This window comes from Papilio machaon, chromosome 24, assembly GCF_912999745.1.
Source record: "Papilio machaon chromosome 24, ilPapMach1.1, whole genome shotgun sequence".
Classification (NCBI taxonomy): Eukaryota; Metazoa; Arthropoda; class Insecta; order Lepidoptera; family Papilionidae; genus Papilio; species Papilio machaon.
In genome coordinates this window covers 4,808,705-4,823,278 of record NC_060009.1, presented here as the reverse complement: position 1 = coordinate 4,823,278, position 14,574 = coordinate 4,808,705, and the positions used below count along the sequence as shown (strand labels likewise).

The following is a 14,574-nucleotide window of genomic DNA, read 5'->3' as shown; positions in this document are numbered from 1 at the left end:
GCATCTGCTATTCCTCTGGTATTGCAGATGTCCATTAGCGTCGATGAACACCTTAGTGTTACCGCTGCTCGTTTGCCCCATCTCTTATAAAAAAAATGGACCCATGTCTTCATTCCTTTCATTACATTCAGTATATAACGGCCGTTGAGATCTTGATGAAATTTAGTACAGTTATGGAACATAGTCCGGAAGAACAGGATACTAAGTTATTATTTAATTCCACGCGTACAGAGTCCCGGGCGACAGCTAGTAAAGATTGAAATTGAAAGGGTCCAGTAATTTTATTTAAACGATGGTCAGTTTTTAAGATATTTTGACAACTTTATTAAGGTTTCGTGTTAACAGTAAAATGTCTTGTTTAAATGTAAAAATGTTATGTAAAATTAAAACTATATTTTGATTGATTCGAGTGTAATTATTTTTCCTTAAAAATTCATAATCCTCAGCAATAAATTCCCATTGAAAAGTTCGGAGTCTACCCTAAGTTAGGTATGACTAAGTCATATTCAACCACAGCCCAGTGCGGGCTGACTTTACAAATATCATTGAATTTCTTCTCAGATATGTGCAGCATCACGATGTTTTCCTTCATCGTAAGAATGTCGCATAAATGTACATATGTAAATCGAAAAACACATTGGTACATGGCGGGATTCGAACCCAAGACGTGCAGATTACAAGTGCTTAAACCCTGAGCCATCGACATTCTTTTAATTAAAAAATATGTATGACAAATACATCATCAGCTCACTATACGTCTCCATTGAGGGGAGTCTACCCTAAGTTAGGGGGTGACTAATCCATGACGTCATATGTTAAATTAAAACAACGAAATTATAAAAAATAAATATTTAATTCAAACACATTTACATGCACGATTTCATTAACACTTACATTATTAAATTACTTATAAAAATATAAATTTTGTAAACATATAAATTCTCAAAATTACCTCTTAAAAGTTATAATACCTATGAAATATAAATAATTTTGTCAATTTCATCCACATTCATACAATTGTCTATACATTGAACAGATGGTCACTTCAAAACTTTTTTTTTAAATATTTAACTACAATCTAAAAATATACAGATTTTTTCTTTAAAGCAGATAGAGGGATAAATAAATGGCACTGATTTCTGAATTTTTGTAGACGTGCAGCATTGTGAGGAATTGTACTTCATCCTTTCTCAGTATACTTCATACTTCCTCAGTATACTTCATACTTCCTCAGTATACTTCATACTTCCACAGTATAACTTCATATTTCCTTAGTATAACTTCATCCTTCTGCAGTATCTTCATCGTTTCTCGGTATTCTTCGTCATGTTTCAGTTATTATATTTCTGCAAAGTAGGGAATTTTCCAATTTCTTAAATATACTTCTTCATTCCTCAGTATACTTCATAATTCCTCAGTAAAGACTTCATCCTTTCTCAGTATACTTCATCATATTTCAGTTATTATATCATTGCAATGTTGGGAATTTTCTAATTTCTTAAATATACATCGTAATTCCTCAGTATACATCAGTTGTAGTATTCGTCTGGCACATGCATGGTGTCGAGCTGCTTGTATACATGTAACATGGCGGGTCTCTCGTGCCGGTCGTATCTCGTACAATGCAGACCTATGAACATTATCTCACGACACAGCGCCGGGTTCGAGTGCACTGTGCCTTGGATGTTGCGATCTTCTAGTGATGCTAAATAAATACATTTTTAATATAATAAAGTATATATAAATAGTGTGTAGAATAGAGAACCCCAAACTGTTTTTGACAAGTGACCGCCTTTAACAAAATGAACTGTTCAGACCCCCCAAGGCCAAATTACCTACTTTTAAGATCAACCCCCTTATTCATAATGGTCCGCTAACTTAAAACAGCTGCTACAGTGTTATTTTTCATTCTGACTTAGGTCAATACAAAACAGAGTGAGAATTAGCAATGCTTTAAGTTAGCAGACTATTATTAATAGGGGTCGATTTTTAGACCTCGTCGACCCCCAAAATCAGTTTTCATTTATGTAGACCCCTTGGAAACCTATATCGACCCCTTAGGAGGTCCATGGTGTAGAGGATACGAGATTTTTACAAATTGCTGAAATATCTAATCAAAAAACTTTGATTTGCTTTTAGACATATTTTGTAAGACTACTGCCTATTTAATTTTTATATATTTTTCTAGATATTACGGAGAAATCAAATGGTAGAAAAATTCAATTACAATTTATATCTGGTCCTTCGAGTCGGATCGTAATTAATCCACAAATTTAAGTTTATAAAGAGTTTATCAATGTATTTTATATAAATTTATATATATTATTTAAATTTTTTTTTGTATATATAAATTTATGTTATCACATACATTGAAACAATATAAGCTTTAATTAGTAGCATAAAGCTTCTGCTATTGCAAAAAGACACTTATTACAATAGAATAAAGTACATACCTAAATCAAAAGCCGGTCTGTTCTGCAGCTGAATGACATAATCTCTCAATAACTGGACAGTTCTGGTCCTGTCCATGACAGGCAAAGCTGTGGCCAGCTCCAGCATCACCACGCCGTAACTGAACACGTCCACTGCTGGGGATAGATAGTGGGAGCGCAGATACTCGTCTGGTAAATAAGGTCGGGTACCGTGAACTCTAATAAAAAAACACGTGAAATTTAATAAAGTAGTCTATGTCCTATTTTTTATACTTTAAGGTGGCAAACGAGCAATGGCTGCATGAATTCGCCAAAATGGCGAAGTGACTGCTGCCTATAAACATATGGCAGTAATGCACAGTAAATGCAGATGCGTTGCCTACATTTAATCGACGAAGTACGAGATGCAGGGAAAGAGAATATTTCCCCTTCCAATGCATCCCTTCCTCCAACAAATAAACCTTCACTTCCCATCCTATCCTTAAAAGAAAAGGATGGGAAGGGAAAGTCTTACAATTTCTTTGAGTAATAGTTTGAGAAAATAAGAAACAAGTCTGACCCTCGGTTTCTGAGACCTAAATCCCTTTTTAAAACATATTCTTATCTCTGTTTTGTCAAAGATAATGATCTCAAAGATATTAGTCTCAAAAACCCACGTTTAGTCATTTGGAAAAAAGACCACAGTTAAACTTGAATAATAATAAAATATGGTAAATAGTAATATAGTAACTATAGAAACCTCTTTAAGCGAGAGTCATTGTTCGATCCAGACGAACAACCTCCATAAAGCGAGAAACTCAAGAGAAAAACTTTTATAAGCGAGAAAAAAATATTGCGGTCACTTGAACTCTCGCTTCTCCAGACTCGATGAAATTCTAGGTTTTAACATACATTCAATAATACCTGGACACTTTCATATGTGTTCTATCTTCACCGTAAGGCCCCTTCCTCGCGAGCCCGAAGTCCCCGATCTTGGGCATGATGCACTGGTCCAGCAAGATGTTACCAGGTTTGATATCTCCATGGATGAGAGGAGTACCTTCCATCGTGTGGAGATATTGTAGACCTCTGGAAAGAAGAAATTATGAAGACCAGTTGACCCTGGGATTTTGATAATCAATGCAAGAAATAGAATTGTAGGAAATTATTAGATTAGTATTTTAATTAATTAAGAAACGGCTTAACTCATGTTTGATCGTCCGGTGACGGCACCGACTAGTTTCGGACCCATCGGGGTAGTATTTAAAAAAAAAAAAAACTATTAAATTGTTTAAACTTTTGCGAGACATTAAATAATAAATTAACGAAGAAAGGCTTTATTCATGTGTGATCGTCCGGTGACGGCACCGACTAGTTTTGGACCCTTCCGGGGTCTATAGAGAGTATTTATTTTTAGAACTTCGCGGTTGCGTCGCGTCTCGTACATCAGTCTCGCTCAGTGCGAAGATGAATCCCCGACGGCTCCTGAAGATGGACTCCCGATGAGTCCGAAACTAGTCGGTGCCGTCATCGGACGATCATACGTCAGTTAAACCGTTCTTAATTAATTTAAAAATACTATTTCAAGAACAATATATTTGAACTGCTTTCAACGAAAACTAATTTGCAAGCTCGCGCTTGTTCCGGATTATCTCCGAAAATAGTGGATCATTTTTAACAGGAATTTTACTGGATATTTTACAGGCTCATATTTGCGGAAGTAACTTAGGCTATTTTTTTTAATTTACGTTGACAAATTCGCAGGTACCTGGCAACACCGTGCGCGATCTTGTAACGCTGCGGCCATGTGAGAGGCGGGTGGCCTGTCCGACAACGCAGCCGCTTCTCTAGCGAGCCCCCCGACATGTACTGGTACACGAGACACGCCTCCGGACCTTACAGTACATCACATACTTCTGTACTCATAACAGAGGAGGGGACACACAGAAAGAGGACTGCCTCTTGATATGCGTTTTCTCTTCTGTAAAATTACTGCCGTTTCTCTTTCATTTGTAAGAAAAGAGTGGGAAGGGGAAAATGGCCAAGATTTGTTCTCCGGGTTGTACTTCAACTTCACGGCTGTCAAAACTAAACATAAAAACATACGCGCGCTAAACATTAACCTCCAGAGTTATTTGGGTAATCAAGAACTCTCATAGTATTTCGTTTGATAAATGAAGAAGGATGAGTAGGGGACTTGGCGTTTGAGGGAAAAGATGAGGTACGTTGAAATAAAAAAAGAGAAGAGGTGCTCTGCTCATTAAAGTGAACAATTTGTTACCTTTCAGAGACTTCGCTATTTTAGCGAAATCACCACACAGAAGATGGCATGAAGTGAAAGCAATTCCGCATTTAGTCTGATGAGTGTGGTGCTAGAGGTGTAATTTTAGTCCTCTTTCCCACCCTTTTCTTATAAGGAAACAATGAGAAGGGGAAGTGAATTTTATGGATGATGATATATCCTCTTTCTGTGCGTCCCCTCCTCTGTCGATTAAAGGTAGGCAATGAATCTGCAATTGCGGATGTATATAGGCAGAGACCGCTTCGATATTTAGGCGGATTCAAGCGACGTATAAATAACTATAAAAAAAACTTACCACCAAGACTGTACCCGTACAGCGGCAGTATATTATCATGCCGGTACTGATTGAGACACATCTCTCCTATCAGCTCTCTATTATTGCTGGAATCGCTGTTCAAAAGACGTTTAACAGCCACCGCTGATTGCTTCCAAACACCTAAATACATAAAATACATCTAATAAACCATTCATTTTAACAGTGGTAGATCCCGCAACAACAATATTTGGGTGCACGGTGAAATACCACGACCACACAGAAGACAGACGTAAAATGGAAGTAATTCCGCGTACAGTCTGATGAGTGTGGTGCCGGAGGTCTAAATTTAGTCCTCTTTCCCTTCCCACCCCTTTTCTTATTAGGAAAGGATGGGAAGGAGAAGTGGATTTGGCGGAAGAGGGGACGCATAGTAAGGAGAAATATACTTTCTCTGTACGTCCCCTACTCCGTTGATTAATGCATTTGCGGATGTCTATGGGCAACGGTCGCCTCGCTATTTCGGCGAATCCAGGTGGCCGTTTGCTCGTTTACCACCTTTTGATATAAAAAAAAACAAATTCTTTTATTAATAAAACGTCAATTCATATTAATTGAGTGATAATTTAACCGAGTTTTTAACTTCTGAAGCATATAATCTTCTCCCTGTCTTTGAAACCTGTCTTCAAGAATGTTTTTGTACAAGTATATTGACAATTAAAATGTCACTAATTCACACAACTTTACATAGAACACAAATAAGCAAGTTTACGAAAAACGAATTTATTGTTCGTATTAATTTTACGAACGATACGAGCATGACAGATCCTGTCTTTTAAAAAATCCAAAGTAAGAGTTAAGTTAGTCAAACTTACCTTTATAAACCTGTCCGAATCCACCTTTGCCTAATAGATTACTCTCGCTCCAGTTGTCAGTGGCGGCCTTCAGTTCTTCGTAATGCACCATCGGGATAGCTGATATCTTCTTTATCAACTCATCATTCAAACTAGACGGCTTCGAATCGTTACGACTTGAATTATTCTAAAAAGACATAGACGTATCTATATATATATATATATATATATATATATATATATATATATATATATATATATATATAAAAGAAAGTCGTGTTAGTTACACTATTTATAACTCAAGAACGGCTAAATCGATTTGACTGAAAATTGGTGGGCAGGTAGCTTAGAACCAGGAAAAGGACATAGGATAATTTTTACCCCGTTTTCTATTTTTTTATTCCGCGCGGACAGAGTCGCGGGTAAAAGCTAGTCTATATATATAAAAGAAAGTCGTGTTAGTTACACTATTTATAACTCAAGAACGGCTGAATCGATTTGACTGAAAATTGGTGGGCAGGTAGCTTAGAACCAGGAAACGGACATAGGATAATTTTTACCCCGTTTTCTATTTTTTTATTCCGCGCGGACGGAGTCGCGGGAAAAAGCTAGTTTATAATAAAAACAAATACGCCCGAACTACTTTTTGAAGCCCGTTTGAAATGTCGCGACCGCAAGTCACATATGAAGAAGCACTTAATCTTAAAAACAATACAATATATTTATTAACAACTACACATCGCCTGCGATTCCGTCCGCGCGGAATTAATTAAAAAAACTTAACAAGTAGCCTATATGTTCTTCCAAACTATGTTCTACATCTATGTCAAATTTCATCAAGATCTGTTGAGACGTTTTGGAGATAACTTCAAGCAAACATCCATCGATCTAAACATTCGTATATATAATATTAGTAAGATATAGGTTGCTGGAATATTGCTAGTTTCGTCGCTTTTATTGGTTTTAACTGTGTATACAAGCAATTGAACAATATCAATATTACCAATAAATTCAAAATAATTTTACACACACAACCAACTACGTAAATAAAGGGAATGACGAATCCATTGAGGACGACACATTTGAAATAACACATGGATGACAAATAAACCACAGAAGATGTTTCTTATAATCTACATGTCATCGACCATCGCGAACTTTGTACCTAGGCATATTGTAAAATGACAGGAAAACAAATCATTCAACATCACGCACACTTTGCGTAATTATTTTACGCAAAGTGTAATTTTCAATCTTTTACCATACTCCTCTGAAACTACTTGACAGATTTTTATGAAATTTTATATATACATACCTAGTCAGGTCATAAATTCTGTCACATGTTTAATATAAAATCCGTCACGGAAGTCATTTTGAATAACTAAATAGAATCTATGTATTGTTAAGTTCATTTTGGTATATAAATGGTCACATAATGAATAAACTTGTTTCAATTATTTTATATTAAACATGTGACAGAATTTATGACCTGACTAGGTATATTCAGGAGGTCTGAGAATCGGCTATCTATATTTCATAACCCTATTAAGTTTTTTTTTTAACTGTGCGCGTACAGAATCGCGGGACAGCTAGTGTATATAAAAAATAACATCTTATAATTACTTTTTTTGACATCAAACTTACAAAACAAATGAAATTCACAATTTAGTATCAATTTTTATTCTTAGTAAGATTGTAAACTGACCATCTACCACATTACGTTAACACAGTGTTTCCCAAAGTGGGCGATAACGCCCCCTTGGGGACGTTTGAAACCTAGGAGGGGGCGATAAGGGGCCCAAAAAATGGGGAGCATTGAAATTAATTAAAGTAATGAAATTGTGGTTTTTAAGTTTTAGGGCTGAATAAAAATTAGGGGGCTCTGAAATATAATTGATTTTCAAAGGGGGCGGTGAAAGAAAATAAGTTTGACAATCACTGATTTAACATAACTTACCGAACTCGACTGTAGACTGGAATCATCATTACTGAGTGCTTCAACTGACCTTATGTTCGGTAACATATTACTTATACCCTAAAAAAGTAACAATTGGTGAATTCCATCCTTCTTTCTCATTGAAAGAATAGAGACAACTATATGTTTTTGGGTACGACTGTAAATAAAAAAGGTTCTCTTACATTTTGCATAAGCATTACAGGTATTGGTATGGAACTATTACTGCTCTCCATTTTTGCTGGCCGTTTAACATTATCTGAAAAAAAAAACATAAGCTAAATCTTACTAATATTATAAACTAGCTTTTACCCGCGACTCCGTCCGCGCGTAATAAAAAATAGAAAACGGGGTAAAAATTATCCTCTGTCCGTTTCCTGGTTCTAAGCTACCAATTTTCAGTCAAACCAATTCAGCCGTTCTTGAGTTATAAATAGTGTAACTAACACGACTTTCTTTTATATATATAAGATATGAATGTTTAGATGGATGGATGTTTGTTTGAAGGTATCTCCGCAACACCTTAACGGATCTTGATGAAATTTGGCACAGATGTAGAACATAGTCTGGAAGAACACATAGGCAATTTTTTTTAATTATGCACGGACGGAGTCGCAGGCTAGTAAAAACATAAACTTAGTGAACAAACGTCACTATAGAAGGTGTTCATCTCTTATCTTGAAAACTTGAAATATGATAAAGTAAAATCGTATAATGAAAGCTTATGTCATGATTCTAGAGAAAGTTACGAGTATTTACATAAAAATTTCAAAAGCCAATTTAAGCGTAAAAGAGACGCATCACTTTTGTTTACGTATGGATATTGTTTTAAATTAAAACAGTTACATTTTCATTAACAAAACGTGTATCAACTTAAAAAAAAGTACATGAATCCAAGATAAAAATATTTGGGTTCAATTCAATTTTATCGCTAACTACGAGTATAAACGTCTGTTACGACATATGTTTTCTAGTTAAATAAAACTTTTACTACTAATTGTTACCATTTTCCTTGTTATTGACCTCAATACAATGATGCATACTGTCGACGTATCTCAAGTTAATTTAAATATAGCACAATATTAGTAATGATAATAATCTTAATAATATTATAAATGCGAATGTTTACATGGATAGATGGATGGATGTTTGTTTGAAATTATCTCCGAAACGACTCAACGGATCTTGAATCAATTTTGCAAAGATGTAGTTTAATTCCGCGCGGATAGTGTCGTGGGCGACAGCTAGTAGTAAAATAAATTAGCCAAAACTATTAAATAAAAATACAAGAAAAAAAATAGGAATTTATAATTAAGTGAAGCATTATTTTTCCGATCTTCCGATTCGATTTTTGTTAGACAAGGAGTTTCATTCAGCCAAAGAGGTGTAATACTGGCCACAAAGACCTTTGCCTTTTTGATTTAGAAAAAGATGTGAAAAGAAAGTACTGATGTTTTCAATTTACATATGGTCCTTCGAGCATGAAGATTTTTGGCTGTTGTGAGGATATTTCTAAGGAGCATAAAGCTGTCTACACACCTTCATTTTTAACAGAACAGTGTTTATAAAGCGAAAATTCACGATAGCAAAATTGTCTTCCTCATAACAGGAAGCAAATAATGGGAAATGTTCATAAAACTATTTCATATTCACATACTACAAAGTAAAGATGAATAAAGTGTTCAAAGTTATTCGAAAGACAACCAAAATAACAATTTCATATTCATTTTCCTGTTGCATTTGGAAATAACTTCGTAACCGCCAATAAAGTTTCGGTGCAAATGAGTCATGTGTATGCTTGCAGAATTTATGTAGGAAAATTTGAATGTGTAGCTTTTTAATTATTTTTTTTTTGTTTCACTGCATTAACAGAGCGTCGGTGGCTCAGGGGTTAAGCACATGACTTGCAATCTGCAGGTCCTGGGTTCGAATCCCGCCATGTACCAATGTGTTTTTCGATTTTCGATTTACATATGTACATTTATCCGACGTTCTTATGGTGAAGGAAAACATTGTGATGCTGCACATATCTGAGAAGAAATTCAATGATATGTGTGAAGTCAACACGCACTTGGCTGTGGTTGACTATGGCCTAGTCACCCCTAACTTGGGGTAGGCTCCGAGCCCCTCGGTGGGGACGTATAGTGAGCTGATGATGATGATGATTAACAGGATATCTTACTTATATTATAAATGAGAATGTTTAGATGGATGGCTGAATGTTTGTTTGAAATCTCTGGAACGGCTTAACGGATCTCATTGATATTTGGCTTTGATGTTTTTTATATAATTCCACGCGGATAGAGTTGCGGGCGACAGATTGTTACTAATAAAGTTTTATATGTAATCTTTATATATATATTTCGAAGCCCCCAACGAATAATCCCGTAAAGCATTCTTACCGGGTTTTTGCTTTTCCGTCGAATTCGGCATCTAAAGGTCCTATTGCACGTTGTGATTTTTTTTTATATTTTTCTTATTATTACGGAGATAAAAAGTAATTATTGAAACAGATTTTTTTTTATTTCTGGTATTATAATTTTTCCTTCATAGCACAGAATACGCCCGGAATATATGAATGAAAATTAAATACAATGAAGCTATAAAAATTAGCTTAGTTTTCGTATCTAAAATATTCTTGTACAATAATTATTATTAAAGAAATATGTTTTTTTTGCTTCTCCTGAAAAATTTTATTTTTCCTATTACTGGGTTATTTGGTGGGGGTCGATATGTTTATATGCATTGATATATAACATAATTGAGAGCACAAAAAGGCCTCTGAAGGCCTTGTGTTGGGGTAACTAAGTGTTGTAATTTACATTTAAAAATGAAACTTACAAAGTCAATTCTTGATTAGACATCAAACTTATATGCAACACTCCATCTACATGTCTATAATTTTATGATTAAGTTAAACTTAAGTCCAGATAAGTGACATTAATTAACATAACTGAAATTGACTGAACATTTATTAATCAAATAATTTCATTAACTAGGATCAAGATTGAGAAATAAGATAATTTTCAATTCTTTTAAACTCAAAAACAATCTTGTAAATTAAAAAAGAAAGAAAAATTATTTAAACACATTTTTAATCTTATTTGCTGTGGTTGAAAGTTTAAATATTGTTTAAACTAGTTAAGTATTAACTTAAAATAGTTTAATTTTGAAGATTAACAATCTACAAATTCACTGCCCTTCAAGTAAAACATCTAAAACGCTAATAACCATAGCACTCTTTCAATACAATATATTACTTAAATCAAAACCAGATGGTGACAAAATGAGTGACAAAACTTTTATTCAAATACTAACTGTCGCCCGCGACCTCGTCTGCAAATAATTTAGAAAAAATCTATGCCAAATTTCATTGAGACTCATTAAGCTATTTTGGAGATAAATAAGTAGTAATGAACATCCATCCATTCAAACTTACCATCATCAGCATTCTTAGATTTAATACTTCTAGTTATATCATGTTTGCTCAATAGTCTGTGAAACCTGCTATCAACAACTGGTACCAAACATCTTAGTGCTGGTACATGCTTCATCCGGTACAGAAGTATAAAGAGTTCCTCTACTCTATGATTCAGTTGGCCCCATTTTATAAACAGCTGTGCCGTTGGTGATGATAATTTATGCTTCGCTTCTCGTTCTATTTCCTAAAATATAGTTAAAATAGTAGTATAACTGAATGGATTCTATCTATCCAATCCATATCTGTAGAAATCCAAATTTATCCAATCCATCTTTTAAAACATTTGGCAAATAAAAATGTTCATTCAAGCTCGCATTCCACGACATTGTGTTGAGTTATTCTAAAAGCCAAGAGCAATAGATCCATTTCCACATTAATGTGTGAAAAAAAGTTATGAGATTATATGTGGATGGCTACAAAGGTAGAGGAAGATCGAAGGTGATTGTATTAAACAGGATATGCATAAGAATCGAGTGAATTCAGATATTACAGCTGATGGACATGTTTGGAAGAGCACATACTGTACTGAATTCCACATAGAAAATGCCAGAATAATCATGATGAGATATGAAGAGAAAGTTATGTTTCAATGGACTAGGCATATAGCAACGTATGCTTTAAAAGTAGCGATTTGTAGACGATGTGATACTGGCCAGATGATTATAAATCAATTAATATCAATCAGAAGAATATTTTTACTACTGTTTTATTTGTAAAAGTAACATGAATATAACGCTTACGTTATAATAATGAGATTTAGGAAAAACCCAATGGATCTCTTTAGCGGAAGGGAAAAACCAAAAAATTTTACGTCGAAAACAAAATTGTTATACTCACATTAACATCAAAAGGTGAATATCTCATGTGAACACCAGCTAATTCCTTCCATTCTTCATCATTGTCAAGTAATCTACACAACTCTTTGTTCACTTCAAATGGTAGCTCGTAAATATACATTTTTTGAAGTCATTTATAAACTTCTGGTAAAATTAATCCGGATAAAAACACGTCGTTTCTTCTAGCATTAAAGATTCGACTGACAATTTATTTGTCAGTTCTTGTCAGTGATAAACTGACAAATGACAATCAACCAAAGAACAAACGACGGATATTCGACATAGAGTAAGAAATGTAAAAAATTAAAATGTATAACTTTTTATATTAAGAATACGTTTATTTATTTATTTTAGAGAGATTTGATGTACAAAATATATTCCGAAAGGTGCTAACTTCTAATATCTATAAGCTGCAGTGTTTGTAAGGTAATGGAGTTTACATTCTCTCAATCTTAATTTTAATTTTATTTAAATTTATTAAAACGTCTACTGAACGCTTGTTCAGTCAGATAACTAATGAAAGAAAAAAAGCAGTTTTAAATATTTACATTAACTTAAGTTACTTTACAAAATATCAAAAACTTATATCTTCTAACACGAGAGTAAACAATCCAAATTCAATGTTTTCGTTGATAATAAGTTTCGATACCATAATGCCGAGCTTCTGGCTGTTCGCTTTCTTCTATGGTCTTCGTAGTCCACTTGGAATAAACCAAATTTAATACTGAAAAAGTTTTACATGGATTACAATTATCTGTAATGATTATGAGATCTTGTAATATCTAAAGATGGCATTTCATCGCAATTAATAAATTGCTATTCAAAATTTAAAGGCGCCTTGACAAGTTACCAAGAAACATCACACCTTTTAGTTTTATCTTATCCAATGAAGTTCGTTAACTGAAATAATTTTCTGGTTTCAGTTTAAATTTACCTTAGTCTTGAGTCCCATTCAAAATTATCCATTAGACTCCAAACCGTATATGACACTACTTTACATTGGTCTATTTTTATTCCATCCAGCACTGAATTGATATATTTCTTGAAACATGTTATTCTGTCGTGATCTTTGATACCTACGAATGTACCGTAACCATTTTCTGTTATCATGATAGGTGGATTGTTGTTTTTTTTTTATAAGGGCAAATGAGCAGCGAGAACACCAAGGTGTTCATCGACGCCCATATGCAATACCAGAGGAATCGCAGTTGCGTTGCCGGCCTTTGAGATGGTGTTACGCTCGCTTCGAGAAGGACCGACACGGACGACAATATTCTACTATAGCTGTTCTGCCAGGAACATCGTTTTTAAACAAAATATACACGTAATATTGTTTCCTTGATACGTAGCGGGACTTTATTCTACCTCGTATTAATGTTGTCACGCCGTTTCCTCTAAGGTCCAGCAGAATCATGTTCACCACTACTGATCTCAATTCTGTACCCGCCATGAATACGTACATGTTCACCATAATAGGCACGAGCCTGACGAATCTGATACGTTTCCAAAGCAAATAAAATAAGTTCAGAATAATTAATAATAATAATAATAATAGTAGGAAAGTATAAAAGCTGCAGCTGTTTGGAAGTTTTACATCATATGCAGTAGAGCCCGATGAAAATATTCTTGTCTTGATAACTTAAAATCTCTCTTTAAGTGACCATTAACAGCCTCTACTACTCTAAATAGTATATTTAATTACGAGTGCGGAAAGCCTGTCATTGCAAAGAGTTCCGACTAATGTCTACCCGATCCGAGGCGCAGCTGAAGGTGAGGGTTGACAGCCGGAACAAGTCAGTTCATGAAAAAGCACGACTATGTAATAGTCCAAATCCCGAACTCTCTAATTTTAATCTCAATAGCTCTAAATTAATTTCATAAAACGACACTCACTTGTTTTATTAACACGAATTCGCACGTGTGGAATAAAATAAAATAATAATAAAAATATAGCCTCCGTTATTCAGTGGTAGCTTTCTAATAGCAAAACAACTTTTGATGTAGGTCCTGTAGTTTTTGAGTTTATTCGTTATATATTAAAATACAACTCATTTATTAATTAGTAGCCTATTTGTTTTTGCAGACTGTGTTCTACATCTATACCAAATATTAGCGAGATCCGTACAGCTGTTCAATCTTAGCATTTATAATATTAATAAGAGTAAGAAGTATAAACATAATATAGAAAGCATGTTAAAATCTAAGTTAAACAACTTACATTAAGTACAAGTTGTAAGTTAACACAATTAGAATACAAACGGATTGTGTGGCGAGTGTAACTTGCGGTGGCTGCGACCACGTAACGCTAGCTCTGTGCCCCAGATTGTTATTAAAATAGTACATTATAGTATTTAACAAACTACTTATCTATACAATGTTTAATTGCATTTAGGGTTCAACTATTTTCATAACCAACCTTTTTCATAATAAATAAACTCGTGCTTTATCACGATTGACGCCGGCAACTTATATTATAAATGCTT

The 14,574-nt window shown here is 34.3% G+C and overlaps 1 protein-coding gene across 1 annotated transcript; it reads right to left on the bottom strand.

Moving 5' to 3' along the window:
• Nucleotides 1–1,025: 1,025 nt before the first annotated feature.
• On the bottom strand, nt 1,026–12,279 carry LOC106717349 (serine/threonine-protein kinase pelle). The gene is made up of 10 exons (XM_045683980.1): nt 12,093–12,279; nt 11,214–11,439; nt 7,960–8,033; nt 7,778–7,855; nt 5,842–6,007; nt 5,009–5,149; nt 4,180–4,306; nt 3,336–3,500; nt 2,454–2,650; nt 1,026–1,705 (listed from the first exon to the last, which is right to left on the bottom strand). Exons 1-10 carry the CDS (start codon nt 12,210–12,212, stop codon nt 1,530–1,532), a joined length of 1,470 nt encoding a protein of 489 aa, XP_045539936.1. The 5' UTR covers nt 12,213–12,279; the 3' UTR covers nt 1,026–1,529.
• Nucleotides 12,280–14,574: the final 2,295 nt, after the last annotated feature.

Bases quoted from the DNA above. Each gene is read 5' to 3' on its own strand.
- LOC106717349 (XM_045683980.1), bottom strand. From the start codon at position 12,212: ATGTATATTTACGAGCTACCATTTGAAGTGAACAAAGAGTTGTGTAGA. The intron at 7,856-7,959 runs GTAAGAGAACCT...TTACTTTTTTAG, and splicing joins CTGTAATGCTTATGCAAAAT to GGTATAAGTAATATGTTACC. The intron at 3,501-4,179 runs GTACCTGCGAAT...TCTTCTTTCCAG, and splicing joins ATCGCGCACGGTGTTGCCAG to AGGTCTACAATATCTCCACA.